Source organism: Ambystoma mexicanum, chromosome 1p (genome assembly GCF_040938575.1).
Source record: "Ambystoma mexicanum isolate Mex_15411 chromosome 1p, UKY_AmexF1_1, whole genome shotgun sequence".
Taxonomy (NCBI): Eukaryota; Metazoa; Chordata; class Amphibia; order Caudata; family Ambystomatidae; genus Ambystoma; species Ambystoma mexicanum.
Window position 1 is genome coordinate 1321528246 of NC_090921.1, and position 26686 is coordinate 1321554931.

The 26686-nt window shown below is 41.9% G+C and overlaps 1 protein-coding gene across 4 annotated transcripts in view; it reads right to left on the minus strand.

The window, feature by feature from the left end:
* LOC138453575 (scavenger receptor cysteine-rich type 1 protein M130-like) overlaps positions 1 to 26686 on the minus strand; it is a 500179-nt gene that overhangs the window by 359103 nt on the left and 114390 nt on the right. For all 4 annotated transcript variants that reach the window (XM_069606566.1, XM_069606582.1, XM_069606572.1 and 1 more), the window contains one exon: positions 15030 to 15344. In XM_069606566.1, the coding sequence (XP_069462667.1) occupies positions 15030 to 15344 (315 nt within the window). The remainder of the gene's footprint in view (positions 1 to 15029; positions 15345 to 26686) is intronic.

The following is a 26686-nucleotide window of genomic DNA, read 5'->3' on the forward strand; positions in this document are numbered from 1 at the left end:
CTTACACAAGAACACTATTGTAATATGTTTGGAGGAGAGTGGATACACACTTCACATACAGAAGAGAGTTACATAAAAAAAATGCTATGTAACTCTTGCTATTGCAGAAGCTGGACAGGATATGAAGTGAAAGGGAATGTGATTTCCAAAAGAGAAGAAATCTGAAAATCCTGATCAGATGAAGAAGATACATTAGGCCAGGGTTCAATACAATTAAGAAAAGAAAATGTAGTATGGACATGTACTTTGTTGTGTTTTATTAGCAAGGACTCGTGTAAAGGAATTCGTACAATAATTACACACAAATAAAAATGTACAATGACAAATTAAGATGCAGCATAGTGAAGTCTGTGAAAGAATTGTACTTCTCTACCACTCTCTGGCCTGTCTTGAGAAAGGGAGATGTGACAGTCAGTTTCACCACATAAACATCATAGCAAACTATGTTATCTTCTTCTGAATCTGTATGAGTGCAAAACGCCAAGTATGTCACTTTCACTGTTAAATAAGGTGTTGACTACTGGAACTGTAGAAACTTTAGTTTATACCCTTGAGATGGTAAAAACCACTCATCACAATTATGAATTCCATATAGAAGAATCTCTTGTATCAAGGGGCCTTGATGATCCTATCTTTTCAAATGTTTCATGAGTATGGTCAAAGAATGTCAATTTTTGAGTCTTCAAGTGGAAACCTGAGTATGATTGCGTGTCCTGTTGGCGCACATTCGAAAGAGCACAAGGCTATACAGTGTACATAGAAAACAAAAAAACAGACTGTGGAGATAATGTTTGGAAGAAACCATATCTGTATTTGTTTGTAGAGGAGCGATTTAGTACAAGTGATGCACTATTTGTGTGCAGATACTGTTTCAGTGTGTTACAAAGAGAATATATTCCTACAAGAAGCATATTGAACAACATGCTGGTGTCTGAAATTCCTGTTGTGCTTCAAAATTTGAACATGTTTGAGGGATTGCATGGCAAAGTGTTCATCCCTTTCAGGTTATTGTTAGACTACAAAGACATCAATACTCACTAAAAAGTAATTAGTGGAAGGTGTGAAAGGCAAAGTTGTGTATTTGCCTCCAATTTGCAAGACAGCGTGAACGCTCAGGGGGTGAACCGTCACATTAATGATTGGTTGTTTGTTTGTTTTAGTGAACGGTGTTGCTACAAAGTACAAAAAAGTTTGGCAACAGCTTATAGATATTGCAAAGGTCAAGGGAGCTTTGGAGTTTGTAGTCAATCACAATCTACTGTATAAAGTCTGAATGTAACAGACTTGTCCATACTTGATGCTGGATTAATAAACAAGAACAGTAAAGGTCTGTTTCAGTTTCTTCCTGTTGCTGAAGGTAACAATTTGTATGAGCATTACACTATTCTTCCTCTACACAAACGAGATGTAATGGGTGATAGTCTTGAATTATATCAAATGAAACAAATGAAACCAACAACAGGTGCACCAGTCAGTTTGTGGGAAAATACTTTAGAAGCGTGCTGTTTCCCTATGCTTTTCCCACTGTTGAAGGTGGCAGATTGGATGACCTGAAAGTCCTAATTTCTTGCTCGGTATATTGTTGGACACCTATCTATTTGTAAGAGTCAAGATTCAGCAACAATATTGAATACATTTTTCACTTACTCTTTGAAAGTGACTTTTCAACACAGTGCTATTATGTTGTTCATACACTTAAAACGGGAACTACATTTCAAAATAGTTCTGCAAATGAGATGGTGCAACAGGTAAAATAAAAGAATTAAGTCCAAGGAGCCAAAATTAACAATATCCTTGTCACTATGATAGGAATCAACTAATACTGGTATCAGAGATATTATGAGGTTCAATGCATGCTCCAATACTTGTGTCCTCCAACTGGGTTTGTGACTTTAAGTTGTGCAGGATAGGGCTGGGATGATCTTGCAGACTGGAGTTGGCAAAGTAATCCAACAAAAACAAAATATCTAATCTTACTGATTAATGTCTATCTTGGTATGTTGCTATTCAACATGTTTATTTGTTGTCTGTTTGTTGTATGTTTCAGCTCTTTGACACCTATGGGCTTAAGCACTATAAAAATAAATAAAATAAATACGAATAAATAAAATAAACTGCACATGACACCAGCAGTATTGGGTGCCATGTACCCTTTCAGTGTATCTAGATTCTTCCATCACCGATTGCTAGCAATGTTACAATTTATATACAATAAAGAAAATGGTCCACTTGGCAATGTGGATGGAACATTACTTTAGGAGGAAAGAGTACCAGCCTCATGGAGCTCCACATATACATATGATTTTATGAGCTACAGATGTTCCACAGTTTGGCAAAGATAGTGATAGATGCATAATGCAATTTTTTGGAAAATATGTTAATTGTTCTATCCCTGCTCAGCATGTCAATACTGATGTATGGAACAAGGTGGAAAGGTTTGAAATGCACATGTGTGTAAAGTACTGTCTGAGAAAATGTGAAAGTAAAAACAAATTCTATACTAAGAGCAGATTTGGATTTCCTAGGCCTGTTTCCCCAGTTATGATATGATATGGCATTTATAACGCGCCTGTACACAAGTGTTTTTAGGCGCAGCAAGACAAGGGAGTACAAGACAAATTATCCTACTAGGCCTTGTGTAATTCGGGTCATGCAAGTGCAACAACGAGAAGTGCAGCGGGATGGAGAGGGGGAAGTGCAAGGGAGAGAAGGGGGAGTGTGATCAGGGCAGCATGGCTGTAAGTAAGTGCAGCCATGGCAAGGTGGCTCTGGGTAAGTGCAAGGAGGCAGGGGGTTTGCAGGAGTTACAGTTACAGCCCTTAAGTGCTTGCAAGGCCAGGAGGTAGTGCAAAGGAAGGCTGGTTGTTAGGAGCCTGGTACCCAGAGAGATTCTGTGGGCACCAAGCAACCAATCGGTGCAGCAAAAAGGTAAGTTTAGCAAGGGAGTCAGAGAGAGAAGGCAGAGGAGAAAAGTAGGGTCTTGAACTGCTTCTGGAACTTCAGGTGGTCTGGTTCAAGTCTGAGAGAGGCAGAGAGGCTGTTCTAGAGGGAGGCACCTGCAGAGAAAAGAGATCTACTACCCTTTCACTGCCTGGAGAAGCATCAGACCCTCAGAGAGTTGGAGGTAGTTGAGCGAAGGGCTCTAGAACAAAGGTATTTTGCAAGAGAGAGTTGGAGGTGGTGGGTCCCCGGCCCCAGAAAGCCTTGTGGACAATGCAGTGGGTTTTGAACCACATCTTGCCAGCCACCGAGAGCCAGTGGAGAGATTTCAGGGCTGGAGAGATACAGTCCCTGGGTTTGAGGCCAAGGATAAGTCTCACAGTCCTGTTCTGGATTAGTTATGGGGTGCGAAGAGTAGAGGTAGGCAGCTTGAGAAAGAGGCTGTTGCAGTAGCCCAGCCTGGAGAGAACCAGGGATATTGAGACAGTGAGCTTCTGGGGGAAAGTGAAAAAGGGTAGAATACCTCTGAGGAGTTGCAGCTAGAAATTGGTCTTTTTGGCAAGGTCTGTGATGTGACGCGAGAAGGAAAGAGTGGACTCGAAGATGACACCAAGATTTTTTGCCTTACTTGAAGGCGAGGGAAGAGGGCTCAAGGATGCTGGTCAGAGTGAGAGAGGGAAAGCGTGTGCAGGGGTCCCAATGAGAAGGATCCCTGTCTGACTGGCATTAAGGCAAAGATCATTGGAGGCGCACCAATCCTGAATCACGGACAGACAGTCAGGAATGAGAGAGGGATTAGAGGAGGCTCAGGGAAGCCTGTTTGAGAACTGAGTGTCATCTGCATAACACTGAAAGAAAGAGGTTAAGGAGGACATCACGTGGGCCAAAGTTGGTCGAGCAAATAGTGCTTTTACCTCTGTTCGACACCATGTAACTGGAAAATGGCCCAAGTATATATATCACTTAAAAAGAGATAAGGGATGCACATTTGTAAATGATAACAATCCTGTCATTGCTCAGCTTTGGAATGCTAATACTGATGTACAGTTACTGCTAATAACACAACAGCTTCTGCTTGCTATGTTATAGCATATTTGTAAAAAGATGAAAAGAGCAATGCAGCTAGGGTTTGGGCTGACTTATCATCAGACAAAGGTTTTAGTCAGAAATTGCTAAGCTTTAAGATCAAGATGCTCTCATATATAGAGAGTGGAAGCTATGAAGCAGCAGATAATCTGACTAGTTTGCCTGTGTATTGACATAGCATCAAGACATTGGCCAAGTCTTGGTCCTGAAATTAGCAGAAAATTGGGTACTAGACCTATGACTGAAATTGAACAGTTAGCTGATAGTACAGACATTTTGAAAACTAATTTAATTAATACCTATTATCCAAATAGGTCTTCAAATTTGGAAAACCTTTGCTTGTATAAAGTAGCAGAACACTATATCGGAATGTGGAAGTGAACAATGACAGAGGATGGTATAAAGTATGTGATGTACTGGTTGGCTGGTGAGACATGAAAAGCTAAATCTCATTAACCACATGAAACTGTCTTGCCAAACTGCAGAAAAAAAGGATTATTTTATTTTTGCCATTTTGCAGTTGTTCTTGCCATGGCGTGCAGCTAATTGTCCGCTTGGAAGTTTTGAAACTTTCAAAGAGTAATTTCTTGTAAATAAAATAAACATCATGTAGTCACATTTTAAACAGTACTTGGAATGCCTACAAAAAGAAATGTGCAAAGAAGAACGTTTGGCAGCTTATTTCTGTGAGGAGTCAGAAATGAGACGCAGACACAAAGTTGTAATTTTCTCATTATCAGACATCTTTATTAAACAGAAATGGGTTGGATAAACGTCTTTCTTTCCCTATCACAAGGAGAGTTTTCCTACATAGGAAACTAAAACTAAACTTCAGTCTGTGTCCTTGTGTCCAAAACATTCTAATCTGGCCCTCACACCACACATGAACAACTAAGGGTGCAAGGACATTTCTCTGACTTTATAGTTGAGAAAAAGTGCTTGTGATCAAAGTAAATAGATGAATCCAAAAGAAAAGTATTTTCCAAGGAGAAACCATTGGAACCAGAGGGTCGCTCCATTCCCCTACATATTTAGGTAGAATGGCAAAAGTGACTCTTCCAAACAACAGTTTCTTAATGTTTAGGTAGGATAGCAAAAGTGTCTTTAAAAAAAATGATCTCTTTAGTTCTTTTAGTTAGTTTCAGAAAGTTCTTATGCGGACAATACATTCCATATTATTCAACTTCTTTTGGTTTCTTTGTATTGAGTTTATACAACTTCTTACTCAAATGAGAAATTTCACACAATGTTTTCTTTACCTTCTCCTGTACTTTGGCGGATAACATTATGTGTTTCTTTATCAGGAATCCTCTTTTGAACTCTTCAGATTTCCTGCTGTACTCCCTTGCCATTTATATTATCACAATATCAAAAAGTATTTGTTCAACTTCACAACTTCAAATGCCTGGTGCATCTATCCACCAAGATATTCTCCATGTGTTTCCCAGTTCCCCTGGTATACCTCTCTGCCAGGTGTATTGCAACCTGGGTAAATTTCCTTTTATAACTTTAGTGGACTTCCTGTACACTCTACTGCCAGAAATACTTTGATAGGTTCTTCAGATCCCCTGGTGTATTCTCCTGCCAGGTAACTTCCCACAATTCTAAAGTGTGCATTCAATTTCAAAGTACCTGGTCTTTTTGGCTGCCAGGACTTCCTTTTTGGACTTCCTAGATCCCCTGGCATACTTCCCTGCCAGGTATCTTGCCACAATGTCTTATAACATCATTTTCTTTTGGTGGATTTAATGGTATACTCTCCTGACAGGAATCCTTCTTCGGGGTCCTACAAATCCCCTGGTGAACTTCTCCGCCAGGTATCCTGCTCCCCAAAAGTCAACTGCCTGGTATACTCCTTTCACCAGTACTTATCAATTGCACTGTCCTTTAATATGCAACAATTGCATCACTTCATCGTATTTCTATTTGTTGGCTTAAGGTTATACTTGTTCCAACTTTCCCCACATTGGCATCTCACACATAGGGACTTGTTCTAGTTTTTTCATGACACTTTATCTTATTGGTATTCTAATAGTCTTAATTCAGTCACTTTTGTTACATGCCTGTGGCTCTAGGGAGACTAACATGTGATTTGCTGTGTACCCGACCTGTGGCATGTCTCCATGGTGAAGCTTCCTCTCTGGGACGGACTCCGTCATGCTGCAGAGCTTCTTTCAGCATATCTTTCAGCTCTGTGCTCACCCGCCGGCTTCTTTCTCTGGACTGGACCAGAGAATGCTGCTTCCCAGCACAACAGTATCTATGGGGGCTCTGTTGCTGCTCCTGGTGCTCTGACGGTTCTCCAATGGTGCCGGCTGTGTCTCTCCCTCCTTCGCGTCAAACCAGTATGTGACTCGCACATTTGCAAGCTGCCGCATGGATGTGCCTGTTTTCTCAACTTCCTCCGGCACAGTCCTCTCCCATTCTTTCTACATTTTGAGTGTGGATGCCATTTTTAAATGTCCCGCCATCCGTGATTCAATGAAACAACTAGTCTGCATATTCAGTTTTAGGTTTCTTTCAATCCACATCAACCCCTTCCACCTCTTCCTCGTCTCAGTACTTGAGGTTTTATAGGAGTTAAAGTGCATAGAGATCATGGGATTTCTAACTTGATGTTGTTCAGAAGTCTTACTTAGAAACACATGAGAATCAGGAAATGTTGTAGGCGAGTTATGTATGTTTGAGGCATGCATAGAACTCTGCCTAGAGGGACTTAAAGGGACTTAAAGGAAGGGTTTTCTGCTTTCTACAAAAAGGAGGATTTCTGATTGATATCACGCCATCAAAAACCTGGGTATTATAACCTTTCCAGTGAGAGGGGAAGAATACCACATCTCTTGCAATTGAGTCACCACCTCCCCCAGCAGTCGTCTCCCCCCATGTGATCCTCCCTCATATTCTAACCCCCAGCCTCAGTATAAGGTAACAGCTGCTGTCACCTGGCCACATGGAAGGAGGTCTTTGCCGGGGAATCAGTGTTGACTCCAAAGGAGTCATCACAATTCGCAAAGGAGACCCCTGAGGGCAGTCAAGAATCTGCTGCAGATAGTGAAAATGCATTAGGAGATCCAATTATTCAAACAGATGTTGAGCTCACCATAAAAGAAGTGGAGAGTGCAATAGAACAAATTCAACTTTCACATACAAAAGTGTAGAGATGTTAGTAAATAAACTAAATGAAGAGCAAAAGGAAATATATGAGAAGATAAAATATGTCTTTTTGGATGGTCTTAAACATCATAAAACTAATGTTCCTGTGTCCAGTACAACCCTTTATTGACGTATGTTAGTGGATGGGCTGGTACAGACATTTCTTTTCTAATTCTTGCATTGAGGACAATGATACAGCATTTGAGAGATTACTCTGTGTCATGTATTCTGATTGCTCCCACAGGCTTAGCAGCATTCAATATAGGTGGTGTTACTTTTCATAAATTGTTCCTATCAGTGAAGCATAATAATAAACTTGATTATCGGAAACTTGCATCAAATGCAGCACAAGAAGTAGGGTGAGTTCTGAAAAAATGTAATGTCTTGATTGTGGACGCTCTGAGCATGGTGTCTAACTAGATGCTAGCTTTCATTCGCTTGCAAATGAAAGAAGTCTTGAGGACTGACTAGGATGTTTTGTTTAGAAGCAAACATGTCCTAGTTTTTGGAGATTTGTTAAAGTTAACTCCTGTGAAAGAGCATGCAGTCTTCAAGATAGATCAATCCAAGGATAGTCAAAAAACTATAGGAAGCATTAGTAATGTAAAACTTTAAAATTATTTTGAATAAAATGAGCTTACTCTTAATATGAGGCAGTCTGCAGATTTAGACTATACAGAATTCTACAAAACATGAGGACGACAAGAAAACAGTCTTAAAAGGTAGACTGATTTCTAACATGTTTCATACAGATTGCAGTGGACCTGATGGCATGTTGAATCGGCAACATTCCTTGTGTTGCTTTAATATCCACACTTGCAGAGTGTGACAAGTTCAACTCTGTAATGATGCGCTCTGAGAAAGAACCAATTATAGAGATACAATTGTGCAATGTTCTAGTGGGGCACCTTATGCCTCTGTAATTGGATAAAAAAGCAAAAGCTTGTTTAAGTCATTTACTAAAATCAATTTAAATAAAGCAGATCTAGAGCCTGTTTCATAGCTGTGCAGACTACCTCATATGGTGGCGGGGAAGGCGAGGCTGGCCGAAGGTCCACAACCAAAAACTTGGGAAGGTACCATTGAGCGGCAACCGAAGACACTCCAGAGGCGCTGTCAAAGTAACTGATGGAATAACCAATCCCTCCCCTTTCCTGCTACTCCAACATAACCAACACCACTATACATGACTAGGGGCTAGCCACACTACACATAGACACACCTTGAACTTATATAATTCACGCACTGAACCACCCCTCGAGACTCTGTAAATAACCTTTGAGGGAACGTACTAATACAAATAGTCCATTAATCCATTGACACTACATAAACACACAACACAATTCGATCAAACACCCAACAGTCATCCACGACTCTGGACCCCCTTATGGATACAACTAACCAATGTACATGACCACAACCCCACCCTAGCCCATATGACCGACACATCCAACACAAACACTAGCACATATCCGAGGCACTGAGTCCTAACCTTACGGTTACAACAAGCGTGACCTATCAACCAATTACCACATGAAAAACAATGCACACAGACACCAGTTCCTCATCGTTCTGAACCTATCCTATCCTCACTAAAACACTACACCCTCTTCTCTTGCAGAGCCACATGAGCGCCTGGAGACTGCCGTTGGGTGGTAGCGGTGCGCAGTATAAATCAACATAACATAACATACTGTATGCTCCTCATCTTGGCGTAGTACTGCTGAAAACAGTTAAAGGTGCCTTCAAAGAAAACTGTTTCTGTACCTTCTGTAAAAGAAGGCAATCTAACTGTGTTGGAAAGTAAAGTCGATTTGAAATACTCCCACTGTACATTTATTAATGAAACAGGAGTTGAATGTTACTGAAATGCAGCTTTGCATATGTTGTTTCAAATTACATCACTCGTGAAAAAAGTAGCTTCAACAGTAGAAAAGAAAGTATGTGGGGAACTTTCAAGTCTTAAATTGTTAGTAGTTGAAAGACCCCAAGACATTTATTCTGCAATGTCAATTTGACATCTAGTAGCTGCAGAAAAAGAAAATACTCAACATGATGCTCAAGAGTGTTTAGTGAGTATTTTTGAGGTGTTAGACAAAGAGACATCGAGTGTGAACAATTTCATAGGAATGTCTTATGGGTGGAACCATGAGTGCCCACAATTTCATAAACAACAAATGTGATGTGATCCTTTGAAAAAGTTTTTATATCTTCCAGTTTCAGATAAGAAAAGTGTACATTTTGCGGATCTGTTAATAAAAACCCATAATGTCATGAGATGTAATCAATGGGGTTGTGATTTGCAATCATCACTTCAAAATCTTTAGTAATGTTACAGAGATAAGCAATGGATGGCAGAAAGATTAATACTTCAATTTTAAACTTTGTGAATTCTCATGTGCCCATTTGTTATAAAATATTTCAAACACGTGCAATTATATTTCATGGGTGTGCATCCATTCATAGTGGATATTTCACTACATGTGTGCATACAGAAGTAGACTGGCTTGTGTGCAATGACTGTACACTATCACACAAAGCTAGATTGCCATTAAAAAATGGCTTCATAATAATATTATAAACAACGTTTACAATTATGTATGTAAGTACACAATAAAGAGTTGTAATGGAGAACATTTACTATGCTACAGTTTTAGTGAGTACTGTTTACACATTTAGTATTTATTAATATGGTATCAATGTAAAATCTTAGAAAGGTTTATAGTTGTACTTTATTTCCCTTCTCCACAATGTGTGTGCATGCTGTCAGAAAAAGGACACAAACAATAAAAGATTTGATAATACTTAAAAGTAGTGTATGATTACAATAGACATATTAATGTGCATATATTTTATTTTTTTCTGAACGTGATTATGGTAGAAACTATAAAAACAAGCATTCTTTAACCTTCTGCTTCTGTTTTATTATGCAAAACATTATGTATATTTGTACATATAATAATGTTTCCTCTAAGTACTAGGTTGTATACGTGGGTCCCATGTATATTATTTTGAGTGTAGTTTGAGATAACTCTTCACACAAGAACACCATTGTAAAGAGACCTATTATAAAAACATCACAGAAATAATATTTGTGGGTCCAAAAAGTTCTTTTAAAAATTCTGTACTTGCCTGTTGCAGTAATTTCTGTTTTCTGTGTATGTGTATTGATTTAATGTGTCTGCCTTCCATAAGAACCCAACTATTTCCTTGTGATATCATGGCAGAAGATTATGGAATTCATAAACAACTGCCATAGCATCTTCTCAGGGTAATAGGGAATTTATGGAGCAGAATCCAATCTCCCACAATATCATCCAAACTGGGAAGTAGTCCAAGGTAAATTCTGGAAATACCTGTTACCAGTACCCAAGAGTCTACCTATCTCTCTAATCCGCTATGAGTTGGGCCTAACATCCTTGAGAGCAAAAGTCTGGTGGAACTCTCTAATGCTATATAGGAAATGCCTAATGACAGAAGATCATCAAAACTCGCTAATTCCCACATTTTCGGCCTCACTCAAGAAGGACTCCAATAGACATCTGGACTCATAGAGAGATTATTGCTTGGAAATAATGGCAATGGCAGGTATTGAGAAGTCTCTACTCATCACGAATCCCACGATTTGTGATGTGCTGTATGACATGGACTGGATAAAAACTTACAAGGTATTTAAAACATCTTATCACCCCATGAAGATCAGAGACCAAATTCCGGAATACCTGCAAAAATATCCCTATGCAATCTACTCCTCAAAAATAATGAGAATGAGATCTGACCTATGGCCAACAAGATCCTTGCTGGCTCGAAGGAATAAAGACAATCAATTGGTGACTACATGCAGATTTTACAAAGATAAATGCAAGCTGGAAACCTTGGAACACTTGTTAATTTGTTGCACAGCGTTGTCTGACATTCGAAAAGAACACTATGAAAAACATTTTAATGCATACAGAACCATGCTAGAAGAGGATGCTTGGAAAACGATAATCAATGCCGAATATGTTTCAATGAATATAGCCACAATAAGATTCCTTGATAGGATGAACTTATAATTTAAAATCTATTGAAATGCAGAATCCATGCGTGAATGAGCCAAAGAAAGCGACTGATTTTATAAATATGTTTTTACAGTGTATTAAGTCAGGATTTTAAGATTTGCAACTAACTAAATTTTAAGGATGTAAATGTATTGATTTGTGAAAGGTTTAAACATTTAACCAAAACACAACAATAAAAACAAAACAAAAATATAGGGCATTATTTTCTGTCAGGTATTTTTTTTTTTGGTTTTGTGTTGATATGGGGTGAGGAGAGAGGGAACATAATATTTTTTAGGTGTTGCATACTTTCCTCAGGCCTTCCCTTTTCACCCGCAAGAAAGCTGGTCCAAAAGGACAGCACTCTTGGTAATAAAGGGATGCAGGTGGGTGTCATGGCAGAGGTATCAACAGGCAATTTGAAGCCAGGATCTTAAGGTTCTAGGCTCTTCATTAAATAACACATAAAGTTAAGGGACGGTGATATAATAGGGCTGTTAAAACGTGTGGATAACTTAAACAAGGAAATAATTCAAACATTCTGAAGGACGGAGGTCTATCAATCTCCCCTCTCTCACTTAGGCTCGGCATCTGATGGGCAAAAAATCACTGAAATTCTTTTGGGTTCTAAGTTTCCCAACACTTCTTTTTTGACTCTTCTATAAATTGCTGGTCTTTCATTGCATTCGTAACGATGTTGTTCTTTTTGCGGTAAGAAGTCTCCACCACCAACCTTGGTACTAATAGTCATATGCACGTGGGCCAAGCACTATACCCCCATTGATCTTTGCCAAGATCACAATGGGCCCAGGCATCAGAAGAGCATAGGATTGTTGGTGCAGGTCACAAACCCCAACTCAGTCTCTCCCAGATGAGAAGTTGACTGATGAGCACAACCTATCAATTAGTATCTTATAGTTGACCAGAGAAAATTCTGCTGAGAGATCCAGGAGCATGCGCATGGCCCGACCCACCCTGTCCAGAATCTGTAGCATGCTAGATTTAAGTTCTAGCAGGGCGTTCTCCATGGCAAGTACAGCCCTGTAACGCAACTGCCTGTGGCCAAATAGGTTGTGCCTTTCAAGACAAGGCTGAACCTGCAAGTAAGCATCCCTGTCAATGATCTTTAGCAGAAAAGGCACATTAGTTATGGGCTGGACTGGCGGCCAACTTGAAGTCCAAAGACTTTTTTTCAGAAGTGGAGTAATCAAAGCCTGTTTAATCGATGCCGGAATTATAGCTGAACTGAAGCAGGCATTAATATATTTGGTAATAGGAGCAGCCAGAGTAGGAGCACATTGCTTTTCTGTAACTGCTGGACAAAGTTCCCCTTTACAAACTGTGGTTTTAAGAGACTTGATAATAGATATGACCTCTTGTTCCGTGACCTTGGAAAATATGAATGGTGGAAAGTCTGGGGGGTGGGGAGGAATCCATGGAGCTAGACAAGAAAGGGATAGATTTTTGTTTTACTAATTGCCTGCTGTAGTGAACAGATCTTATTCATAAGAGCCTCCTATATGGACGTACACCCAGCTCATCCTTACTGGAATTATGCGGTTTCACATTTAGAGATTCTAATTCTTGGAATCATAGTTTGCAGAGATGATAGGAGTCTCATAGTATTCTTTCTTGGCTATAATAAACAAACTCTTGTATTGTTTGGATATTGAAAAGTAGCTTTCCTTCTCACTAGCCAATAGCGTTCTAAGCCAATTTTGATAAAGTACCATTTTTATGAAGTACCTCCTTCTTATAACCTTTCTGCAACTCCTTCCTTTTGGTTGGTCTTTCTTCCTTGCCACTTCTACTGCCCTTGTCTCCTCTACTATCCCCTACTTTTCTCCACTTCCTCTGTACTTCTCATCACACCTGATGTAACTTTACCAACCCGTTCTCCTGTGCCTCTGCCTCCGCTGTATCTTTCACCACTTTCTTTACCTTCAACTCAAATTCCTGAATATCTCTTACCATCTTCTCCTTCCCATCCAACTCCTCTGTGTCCTTCATGACCCCTTTCTCCTTTGTCAGCACCTCCTTTGTTCTACTGGGCTCTATCCTCACCGTTACACATTTACCAGACCATTCTGCCTACCTCTGCCACTTAACTCCTATACACTTCCCAATCCCAAGTTCCTTTTTATACAACAGTGAGCTGAGCTGTCCTGCTGACATTGTGATTCATATTTTTCAGCTGGGGCTATGCTTCCGCGCCTGCTCTATGAAAGCCCTACATGGTTTTCATGCCCAAGTTCTGAGCAACAATGAGATGCACCCCGCAGCTTCAATGTAGGGGCCACCATGCTGATTTCACTTGACTACTACCAGTGTGTTTCTTTTCCTTGTTGCTGCTGTTCACTCTAATTCCAGGTTGCACTTTCCCAGGTTTGTGCTTGCTCACAGCTTCCATCCATTGGGCCTTGCAATCTCCAGTGAGATGCTGTTGTGTGGGGAAGCACATGGTAAGAGGACAGTCTGTTTAAACTAAGTGCCCTTTCTTGGGCTGCTGAGTTTGTGGGGTCCCATCTAGGTGGCCCCATGAACAAAGTTTGGGAGGTGTTGCCACTCACAAACATTTCCCCAGAATTAATCACTTTGGTTTCTAACAAAATGCCAGGTATTTCCAAGGGCATGGTTAATCAAAACGGTACTATAGGAACTATAGCCTTGCTGGGTCTGACATCCTTGTCAACACACATGGAGTACTTAGCAGGCAGAGGTGTCCTCATCGTTACTGGGTTGTTCCAATCTGGTGAACCGAATCCTACCATCTCTCTGGACTGCTGAAGAAATATAGATCTCCTTTAACTTTTCTTATGGGCCATCTGATTCTAGGGACCTTCCCTTTTCCCCTACCAGGTTCCCTAGTGTGAGACCGATCAGAACATTAGGGTTTTGGTAAATTGATGACGTTTTGGGACTGACAGACTTTGGGGTTTGTTCATTAGATTTTAACCCAAGGCTGAATATGGACTAGGGCAGCTGCGGGAACCTCTGTGCGCCATCTTCTGTTCAACCATCACAGAGCGAGTGGTGGCACCCTCCCCAAAGGCACCCCAGTTCCATCAGCCAGCCTCCAAGGTAGCTTTCAAATACTGGGCATATCCCATCTCACAGCTCAGTGACATCATACACAATTTGAGCTTTGCACTCGTTGTCTGCCAGATGTCACTCAGAATCCCTTGGTGGAATATGCCCATATAGTGTATATATCCAAAAATCAGAAACAGAGAAAGGCGTAAAAACAGTGGAGCTCAGGAAGGAGGGGGTGAGAGGGAGATATTCCAGCAGAGAGAAATAGGGAAAAATGAGAAGACGGGAATGCAAAAGGGGAAGGTGTAACAAGAAAGAGACTATATGAAATAAAAATGTGTGATAGTAATTAGGCAATTGAGTACCAACTGAATCTAGTTATTCTTACGAACACTTCCTGATTCATGGAACGTTTTCCTATGGGATTGCACCATTATAAAACACTTCCATGAATCAGGCCCAGTTCTATGCTGATGAACTCACACTGGTGCACGCTCGAGCCCTGCAGGTTCCGTCCAGTTAGTGTCCCTCCCCTCTAAATCCTTCCTCGTACCTTCCAATCCTCTTCTAGAGACAAAAGTTGCGTGATCATCCATTTTGTTTGAATCTTTCTGAAGAAGACCATTTTGTGGACCTGAATAGCTCCTCTGGATTTGTAGCCCTGTACATTACTGGCATTGATGCATAACAAGGTTTCATCACAGGAAATACACTGCAGGTAAAGGTAAGGTTGGCAAGTGCTGATAGCACAGATATTAGGATTACGTTGTTCTTTACCAGAGCAAACAAGGCCGGCATCCTCCATATGTTTGCAGTTGCTGATTCCCCAGGGCTTCGTTCTGCACTCGGCCAACGAAGATTCCAGTCCAGTGCAGTGGACATCATCAAGCCAAATCGGCCCAGTGCCTTGTCCAAACTTTGCTTTCCTGTAGACCGATAAGGGTGCTCCACATCCTAGCTGCCTGCATGCCACAGTGGCATCTCTGAGATCCCATTCGTCATCACACACTGTGCCCCACTGGGATCCGTGAAAAATCTCAATTCGCCCAGAGCAGCGGTCTTGGCCTCCCACCAATCTCACCGAGTTCTGATCTGAAAGCAGAAAAAGTCAGACCTTTGGGATTAGTTGAGCGCTAAGAAAACATCTTGAGAATTTTTCAGTTCATTTTTGACTGTTCGATAGCAATACTGTTTGGTTTGCAATTCTCAAGCAGCTATTCATTCATTGTCCTAAAACAAAGTCAAGTAGATAATAAAAGACACCATTGATGGAAGTGCATACATAATGGATATTGCAACCTTGACAAATGTATTATCAAGACAAAACTTGCTGATGTTCCTGCTGCAGTGTTGTGGCTCCGCTGTGACCCACATGCAACACTCAAGCGTAATGGGTGGAAGGCTTTGAAACTGCGCAATGACCTTCCAGAAAGCACTTACGGCTGGATTTTACCACACAGTAGGAATTCAGGCACCTCTTAAGAAGAAACAAACCATCAGTCTATGGTAGCAGAAGCACACTCTATGAGCTAGAACAGCTGTGGAAAAAACAGCACTACTTGCAAAGAGGCTACATGCGGGCCATGGCAGCAAGGAAGAGACCTAACAAACTTAAAACAGAAAAGTTCAATTAAACCACCACAAATCTGCCCAACAAAAGCAATAAGGTAAGATATGATACTAGATCTTCCTACAGGAACATCAGCACACCAGCTTCCGAGTCAATACTAAACACCTAACAACCGCTCTAGCCTCTAGTCCTACTCTAACAGACACATCATCCAGTTACACCACCCCCTCACTCAAACTCTCCATGACCAATATCGGTGCAAAGTCCACATCCTGCACACATGAACCTGTCTGTGCTACCACACATATGCACATCAAATGCCAAATACCCATACCTATTGACCACCTCACATCACAATAGCACTTAAACACTCCATGTCAGTGTGACGAAATGACATCTGCTTTGCAAGAGTACAAGGATGAATAGTGGCTAAACTGTGACGCGATGTTCCAGCGGTTCGAGGTCCATCTGTTGAAAGCTGTAAACCTGATGGTCCAATGCGATGTTCGAGTGGCAGCAGTTCCAAGTCTTCTACAGCGGTAAGCCGGTTGTTCGAGCCAAATATGCTCGACCTGGTACGATACGGAGGCAAGCCAGTTCGAAGGTGCAACAGAAGCAGTTCGATGTCATGTATGATGTGTTAGGGAGAATTCTCAAGAATGTGCTAATTTCCCTTACCGTTTGAGACCCCCAGCAACTTTGCTGGATTTCTAGGATTTGATGTTTTACCTGGGAAGAGTGTGAGCCTTTTTTCCCACTCTTCCATGTATTTTGATGTGTTTTACTTTTGTGTTCTTTGGTTGTGGAGTTTTAAAACAACTCCATTGCATCATCTTTTCTGTGTGTCACACAACACCCTCAGTGCAGTGACACAGGGATGTCTTTCTGACTTCCCAAGGTTTAAATACCTTCTCTGGGACTGACTACTGTCTCCTAGAGCATGTAAAGTTAAATTGACTTTACTAGTCTCTTTAAATTTACAGACCCAGCACACACTATATTCCTGTAGAGTGCTGGAGGGATTGCCTAGCTTCCCCTGAGTCAAAACACTCATGTAAAAGTCAAATGTTACCCTTTCCTACTTTAAATGGCTGATGGCAGTGCTTTAGATCAAACTACCATGATTTTTCCCGACCACGAACAACGGTAGCTAAAAATCGGGTCAGCCATGTTTTTCAAGATGGCGCCCAAGACTTATCTGTAAAAACAGACTCCAGTCAACTTTTTTTGCCATTTCTTTTAGGAAAGGTCCTTCTTGTGTTTGTCTCTGCGCGCCAAACCAGGTTTGGTCCCTTTGTTTGTTGGCCTTTGGCGGGCTTCAGTGCTGAAGCCCTCCTCTGGCGCCTGAGTGTCTGGGATGGACAGGATGTGAGGGAGGTGCCCGAAACTCCATGTGCTTAGTCTCCTAGGAGACCTGAATGCACTCTGGTGTGATTGGCTGGCCGGACGACAGCCACCCTGCTGTGTGAGTGACAGCCAGGCTGGAATGAATGGTGAAAACTGTTTAAAAGCAGGTCTCTGGGACTTGGAAAGCAGAGTCGACCAATGGAACGAAAGAACCGAAGACGAGCTGAAGGAAGAGGACTGCTGCAACTCCTGGACAACCGGTGAAGCCCTGCTGCAGGTCCAAATTGCCTGAAACTCTATTGACAGAGAAGCCCTTCAAGGTTAACTTCTTCCCTTGAGTTTGGTGAGAACAACCAACTCGCAAGCCACCTGGACACCGTCCCCATCCTGGTCGATATTTCTTCAGAGTGAGAGTGCTGTTGAACTCCGGATAGCCAGGGGGAGGAAAACCAGATTGTGGACTTTAAGGCACTCACACCTTAAACTGACGTTTTGCCAAGCTTGTGGCCTCATCCCTGGGCAGTGCAGGAACCTCCCGATGTCCTCCTTCTTGTCCCCATGACTGAAGCTCAGGAATAGTGTGATCTGCTCGAACTGCCAGGAACAACTGCCTGAGCTACAGCTCTTCTTCACTTTAAAGGTACTGTGCAAACGCAGTCCGGAAATCTTTTCGACCACCGAGAAACTTTCCCGACTTCGAAGGCTTAATTGCATGTAGTTTAGTTTCTTTATGTTCCCAAAGGGTACTACATGTGATTCTGCCTAACACAATATAAATAGTCATGTCTACAGTGATGCCATCTGTGATGCCATCATTGTGTTCATACACTGTGCAACAGGGGGCACATAGTTAAGGGGGACTTGCTTGAAATGAAATTTCTGAATTTCAGATTTTTCATTGCATTAAATCTGATCACCTTACCTGTCTCCCAACTAATGTTTTTTTACTAAATTTCAAGGGTTTTGTTATAGTATAGTTTCCTTCGGGCCTATTAACCATGCCCTTCGGCATAAAACTGTACATGTTACATCAATAGGTTTCTATGCTGTAAAACCAGATATATGAAGAGGCCTGGTATGTTATTATTAGTAATTCATTACTCATTTAGTGATTGATTCATCCATCATTCATTCTGAGTAGTGACATTAGTTATCCATTATCCATATTGTTCTGCCACATTTGTATGCATTTGCTAGATAAATAGGCTTGTTATATGAAGAGGCGTGTTTAAACATATGTTATTATGTAGGCAATTAGACACACACATGAATGTGCACTTAGTATGTATAGGAGTCCACATTATGTAGCGCTTTGGTTTGAGTGAATGTTGTTAGGCGCTAATGCATGAAACTGGCATTCTGAAGCCATTTCATTGAGAGACAGAGAAGCAGCTCCACTTTGTACGCAGAAGGATTGTTATGGTAGACTGTGAATTGAAGAATGTCAACAGATAAGGGCGTAGCTTTTGGCCTAGCATAAAGAATGCATCCTTGAGGCTTGTTCACAGACAGCGCAGACAGACAGAAAGGTGGAAGGCATTTTAATGCAGTGAGTGCTCTTGCACACAGGGAGTGAGGGATTTAGGTGGAGAAGAGAAGGAGTTTAGCTGAAGCTCAGAGCTGAATGAGAGGATGGTAGCATGATTTTGTAATGCATAGAAGGCCATAGATGCTGACAGATAGACATAATATTGAAAGAGGTTCCTTCTTGCTTTGAGATGTCGCGATGACTAGAACACACTGAACTAGAGAGTACAAGACTGACGTTGACAGACAGTCTGATGCTTGCCTGGATTTAGAAATGCTGGTTCGACAGAAAGAGAAATGCTTGCTAAGAGAGTTTTGGCATGTTACCATAGGGATGGGTGTAAGTCATTGAATAGTATATCCAGGGGTGAGGTTTGCATTGAGAAAGGAGAAGCTTTTGGAGAAGCGTTTTGGTTGCAGCAGAATCGGATAGCTTTGGCTGACATGCAGCTTGGGGAAGCATTCTGGGAGAGCAGATGAGAGCAGAGTTCAAGATCGATCTGGCAGAGAGTTGGCAGGAGACCAGACCACTTAGAGGCCAAGAAAGGGGCCTGTACGAGGCTGTGCAGAGCCCTGGCTGGAAGAGGGAGCTGGAAAGGAGAAAGGGGCCCGGTGCGAGGCTTGAGATCAGCCCGATGCAGAACGGTGGGGGCTGCCTGCAGTTCATGCAAAAAAGGGGAGTAAAGGCCTGTTGAGTGGGTAGCTGAGTTGTTGAGATTTGCACACACTAGAGATGGGTTGTTGACATACTGGTAGAAGGGGAGATAGGCACACACATAGAGAGTGCGATGTGTGCTGATGAGAGAGAGAAATGCTGACGCTTGCAAATTGTTATTAGGCTGCATTTGTTGTTATTAGGCATGCATTGTTATTGGCATTGTAGTGGCATTATAGATTTGCATTATTGCATTATAGTTAGAACCCATGCAGAGACGGTTAGAAATTTGCTTTGCCAGTTGTGTTTGCATCATGCATAGCAGTGCATGAATAAAAGTGTTTTTATTGTTATCTCATTTCGTGTCGTTTCTTAATGTTTGGTTTGGTTTGTCGTGTATGTCCTATTTGCAGTAACACAGTAACACGGTGCACAACTGCCCTGAGATATATTTTCAGGGGGGCCAAAGTGTTTCACCCACCCTGAGGTAGAGTTGCAGTTTGACAATGCGGCCCACTACCCATGGCCTTCAGCCGTTGCCACTGCACATGTTGGCCATGGCTGAACATGTTGCATAGTTTGTTGAGGTCTCACTAGCTATGGCCTTCGGCCGTGGCCTCTGTGCGGTTTTACACTAATATCTTTCTTTTGGGCCCACTAGCCCTGACCACAGTCCATGCCAAACCATTAATTTGTTATCAAACACCCATTACCCCCTGTCCAGTAAATGTAGGCACTGCAGATGTTCAATGATAATTTCACAGTAATCATTTCCAATAACAGAAATTCCTGTGGTAGAGTAGCTGTTAGCAGATTCATGTGATAATGGGAACAAATTGCTCCAAATTAAAAAGCCTTCCATGTCCTTGCATGCACTCAACATGTGTCCCCCTTCTTTTTTCCAGATCCACCCACTCCACTCAATTGCTTTGGCAGTGACACACATTTTTTTCAGAGTGAGTCTTCCGGCGTTGCCACTGTAATCTCCTGAGGTTCGTGTAGTCTTCCCCTGATAAACCAAACATGTTCTACCCATAACTAGCTTCCCAACCAAAATGCCCAACTTCAAATGGTGTCTTCTTTCCCACTCCCAACCTCTAGCCTAATTTGATTGCTATTGCTATTGATATTGGTTGTTTGTATAGTAGCTATGGCCCGGCCATCTAAGCGCTGTGGATCAAAACAATCAGTGTACCCAGAGGAGTGACTACTTAAAGAGAAGAGTTGTGAGTGTCTTTATCAAGTCGAGAATATTATTAGAATCTGTAACGTCAATGGGGGAGTTAATTCCAAAGTTTGAAGGCATCCCTTTTCCTCCTCCAAATAGCATTTTAAAGTCTTTCATTTGCAACTTTTCCCAGTAATATTGTGGTACTCACTCACATCGAGCAAAAAAAAGTCAAAATTTAATTTCAGAAAATCCTCTCAGCCTCTCTGCTGCAAAGCACCAAGGCCAATATATATAAATGTATTAAGGACAGGGGGCAGCCCTATGTCTCTGTCAAATATTTTAAAAACTACTGGATAGATTTATACCAAACCAGTCAATGAAATTAAGTAAATGCTTTGAGCCCACATTGATTCTTACTTCGTCTAAATCTGCCCAACAGATTTTGCACTATGGCTGTTCAAAAACTGCACTTTTTCTCGATGGGAATATGAATGGGATGAAAACCTTAAAACATTGCTGTTTTGTTTTCTTAATAACCTTTTCATTGTATAATTTGTTGTTTCCAAAATGTGCAGTTGGGGGGGGGGGCTTGACAAACATTTTGTTTTGTAAATGTCCTACAAATCCATCCAGCTAGTTGAAAGGGTTATTAGCAATAGCATTTTGGCGAAATTGGCTGATTTTTCATTTCTGAAAAGCCTGTCAGCCACTCTGATGCATTCTGGGACACATATATAGCTATTATGTTGGGAGAAGGGGGCACCCCATACCCCATCAAATATTTTAACAACTACTGGACGAAATAACCCCAAACGCCTGCCGGAAATCAAGTCAATGCTTCATGCACAAGTTGTTTCCTACCTGGCCCAATTCCATCCAGCAGTTTCTCACATGCGCTCCATAGAAACTTTGCCTATTTCTCTATGTGGAAATAGATGGGAATAGGCCGAAAATTGTGTTTTTGTTGCTTTCTTAATAATGTTTTCATTTTTTAGCTAATCTTTCCTGAAATTTCCAGTCTGTATGTGTGGGCAGGGGGACCGTAACCAACTGTTTTTTTGGAAATTATCAGCCAAATCCATCATGCAAATCAAAATTTATTAGCAAATAAATTTCCGGGTTGCCTATGTATTATGCTACTCACCCTAACTATAGTGCATCAACCGTATAGCTGGGGTTGTTTGTTTGGGAAGTCTTCATTTAAATTTTGTTTCAGTTTGGAAGTGGAGCCGTGGTTATACTGTGACTTCCATAAGAGTATGGGGGTACAAGACCAATACCTCCCTCGCAGAAGGATCATTCCTTGATAGCCTCAAAACTGGTCTCATAGACCCCTTTTGAAAAAAAACAACCCTAGATATAGATGACCTGGTGAACCACAGCCCATTACGAAACTCCTGTTTATTAACAAAATCTTGGAAAAAGTAGTTGCTATACAACTACTCGCCAGAATCGAACAACTCCACATCCTACATTGCTATCAGTCAGCGTTCTGCCCAAAGTGTAGCATGGAAACAGCTACCATCCAGCTGGTGGTTCCATTCAGGGGCTTGCATGCGCTTGTCTACTCTTCATGTTGCAACACGTGTAACACAGCGATCCTGAAAGAATCCAGAGCAATCGCGGAAACATTAGAACCAATAAGGTGAACTTAAACAAGTCTATGGAAATGTAACTTAAAATGAAGAATAGATAAGTAATGATGTGACCCCCTGAATGATATGACTAACAGGACATGCTCCAAAACATTACTAATGTAATAATAAGAATAAGAATAAGAATTACCCTAACAGAGAAGACACCCGTCTTATAGGACTAAGTAAGCATTGTTAAGGCTAAAAGCTGAAGACCAAATAAAGGATCTAAAGCCAGAGAGAAGATTTTCTGAAACTGATTTAGGATAATAGGTAAGACATGACACAGACCTTATGACGTGACATGACAATAGTGAATCAGTAATCATAGACTTATCCCGGATCTAACAAACATCCTTCTGCTCTTATCCTTTCCTCTTTCTCTCTGCAAAGCTACTAACCATTGTATACCCATTAGCTGTTCAAGAACTTAGGAACCAATACTGTATAAAATATGTATGTGTTATTACTGTGAAGCAACAGTAAGAAAAGTAATGTTTATCAAGAAAGCTATTGCATTTAAGTCATAACTAACCAAAACAGCATGCATGACCAATGTATATGCTTGAAAGTAATACGCAGGAATGTACTAATTATGTCACACTTGTAAATGGTGGTACCTAAACACAGCTTTGTGCCTTTAGAAAGCCTGGGTACGGACGGAACAATTGAACGTGCATCCAAATGGAGAATTTTGGCACTACCTAAAATCCCAAATTGATCTGGTATTAAACCAATAAACAAAACATGGATCTCTCTCCGCGGCAGGGGCCTCCCTCTGGAACAGCCTCACTGCCTCCCTGAAACTTGAGGAGAACCATCTCCGGTTCCGGAAGCACCTCAAAACCTTCCTCTTTGCTTTTGCTTTCCCTCTCCCTCTCCCCTGCTGAGCGGCTAATTAATTTTCACTGAAGCTGCACTGATCCTGCAATTGGACCACTCTAAACGGCCTCGGTCCTGGGCCCTGCCACTCTCCACTTGCACTGATGCCCTGGAACCCCTTTGCACTGCGGGTCTGTCTCTGTATCCCTACAGCCCCCCCTCCCCCAGCACTTGTTCTGCACTTACCTCACACTTGCCACCAGCTGGCCCTATTTATTTATTTATTACGTACGCCTCTTACCTTGTACTGCACTTCCCCCCCTCCCCTTCCCCTTGCACTTTTCCCCTCCCCTACCCCTGCACTTGCGCGATCTGAATGACACCTGGCCTAGTAGGATCGTTTTCTGTCTCCCCTTGTACCCCCCTCCCTGCCTCGTCGCGCCTTGAAACACTTGTGTATAGGCGCGTTACAAATACCATATCATATCATAACATTGACTCAAGGTCTCAGTAAAATATTTTGACCTATGGAATCCTAGGTGCACAATACAAACCTAAAAAGCCCATACACCCTATCTTATACTAATCGACTGAATAGTGCATATCAGTCATTGCTAAATTCTGCTGCCAGGCAACACCATTAACTGACCAACAATCTTATACCCAGGGTAGGCACACTCAACAATATTCACTATCTGCCTATAGGGAAAGTTAGGCCTTTTTCTTATTATTTAACAAACAAGTACATGTGCCAATAAAGGGTCCACATCCTTCTGACCCACCACAGTACATTATTTCCTTTTAAAGACAATTTCTATATACAAGTGCAATGTCTGTGCATAATCGAATTACGTGATGGTTGTTGCTAGTGTTTTTTAAGGTCTGTTTTTCTTGAAGGTTGAGGGAGGTGCACACTTTGTTTGTAATACATTTGAAAGCAAGGCCTAGATGGTGAGTAGTGCAATGTTATAATTTATGGATATAGTGCAATCATAATAATTAATTATGAACGTTTTTCTATTGAAGTCCTTTCTAGTGATAGGTTACTTGCATGTTGAGAAGTGTGTAATTGCAATTCTGACACACATCTAACAAATTCCTACGAATATTTTGGGGTAGGTTCAGTTATAATTGAACACATTCCCTGTCATGCTTGCATGGCTTGGAGCATGTACAATGCATACCCATGAGGGTGTCTACTTCATACACTCCATATAAAGCAGCTGCAACCCACAGGGATGTTATACATAGTATTCAGTAAATTAAAAAGTGTTGGCAAAGCAAACAGTTTCCCAATATGTATAACTATCACACATTAGTTAGGCATTGCTACTATATGATAAGCTATGTACACCCTTTTGCTGATGCTACCATCAATGGCTAACTTAACATCCGCACAGCAGTACCTGAGAAATGCATTTGCCATGGCTACTGAAAATTAAAAACTGGTGGAATTTGTAATGATATGATATAATATGGCATTTATAACGAGCCTATACACAAGTGTTTCAAAGTGCGACGAGGCAAGGGAGGGGGAACAGAAGGAAGACAGAGACAATGATTTTACTGGGCCAGATGATGTTGATATTGTGCAAGTGCAGGACAGGGGGAGGGGGAACTTGCTAGGGAAAAGGGAGAGGGGCAGTGCAGTACATGGGATCAACAGTAAAAAAAATAAAAGAAATAGATAAATAAAAAGTGCAGCAAGCTGGTGGCAAGTGCAAGGGTAAGTGCAGACGTCAAGTGTCAAGTGCTGGTAGGGGACTGTAGGGATACAGAAACAGCCCCCAAGTGCAAGGGTTGCCAGGGGAGCAGTGCAGGTGTGCAACTGGCGGGGACGGTCCTGGGCCAGAGATCAGAGGCTAGCCAGGCGACCAGTGCAGTTTCAGCCAGGAGTTCAGCAGGGGAGAGGAGGAGAGAAAGCAGAAGCAAAGAGGAAGTTCTTGAGGTGCTTCCAGAACCAAAGATGGTTCTCCTCAAGTTTCAGAGAGGCAGGGAGGCTGTTCCAGAGGGAGGCCCCAGCCGAAGAAAGAGATCTTCCACCAACTCATTGCTTGGAGAAGCGACTGACCCTGATGGAGTTGGAGGTGGCGGAGCGAAGAGCTCGAGTGGGAAGGTATTTACGGAGGGAGAGTTGAAGGTATTTTGGACTCGGGCCCAGGAAGCCCTGTGGACAATGCAAAGGGTCTTGAATTTAATCCTTGCAGCCACTGGGAGCCAATGAAGAGATTTCAGGAGAGATATGATTCCAGGGCTTGAGGCCTAGGACAAGTCTCACACAAACAGGATTGTGGAACTCAAAATGTTAACTGTACTGGTACTAGTCTATGCGCATCAGATCAATTAATTAGTTAACAGTTAAATAATAAATGGAACTATATCAATATGCAGTTCCTTAACGATCATATATACATTGTTTTCAACTGGACTATATATTACATCGGCATACTAGATTTCCTGAAATTCAGCTATGTGTTTGTTTTGGTGTGCCACCCCAAGATTTCCTGTGGCCTCATCAGGCCACCCCTATAAAACATTTCTGGGGGCGCCACTAGAAAGAAGCATTGAGTGGAAAGACTTACCAGGAAGATGCATTTTGAATGGATGGTGGGAGCTAACGGGTGTGAATGGGTAAATGGGTTTGTGTGGAGCTTGAAGGGGTGGGTATATAAACAAACAGTACACCTCAGCTATGTGCCCCTCTTTTATGATATGTGCCGCCTACCTGTGTTGCAGGCGATTGTTTGTGTCCTACAGTTGGCATTAAATTATTACGTAATACAGAAAGTGAAAACTAGGTACCATGCATAAAGTGTACGTTTTTATTTCAGAACTATAGTATTTTGTGGTAACCATATCTAATAGCTAGGAGCTCCTAGACTGTATTCAATTACAAGTATTTAGAATCTTTTTATTGTTTTCATTAATTACAGTTTTTGACTGCATACTTCCTACTTCTCGACCTTCCTACTTCTTCTCTCCGTCCTCTACAACTCATCCAGAACAGAACCGGGAGACTTATCCTTGGCCTCAAGCCCAGGGACGCCTCTTTCTGGCGCTGAAATCCCTCCACTGGCTCCCCATGGCTGCAAGGATCAAGTTCAAATCCCTCTGCATAATCCACAAGGCTTTCTGGAGCCAGGGCTCGCACTATCTACAACGCTCTCTTCCTCCATACTCTCCCTCTAGGGGCCTACGCTCGTCCTCCTCTGCAGGTGAGCCGCTTTCACAAACAGAGATTTGGTGGTAGATCTTTATCCTCTGCAGGTGCCTCCCACTGGAACAGCCACCCTGCCTCTCTGTCTTGAGCCGGAAGAACCTTAAGTTCCAGAATCTCCTCAAGACCTTCCTCTTCTCTTCCTTCTTCTCTCTCCCTCTTCCCTATTAACCTCTGTTCTTTTTCTCCCCCCTCCTTCCTCCTTCTCCTCCCTAATGCCGCTCAGTACTGCTGACTTGTTGCCTGGTTCACCTACAGAGCCTTACAGATCCCAGACCCCCCTGCCAGTCTTTGCACTTGCCTCCGGGCCACTGCACTATGTTCAGAATTACTGCACATTCTGCTCACGCTACATGAGCGAGGCAACCTCACTGCACTTAACCTAGGCCCCTGTTAGACTGGACATGTTTGTTACCACCCCAACCCCCTCTTCTTCGCACCTCTGTCTGTATGCATGCATTACCTAAATGTACTAGGGCTAGTAGGTTTGT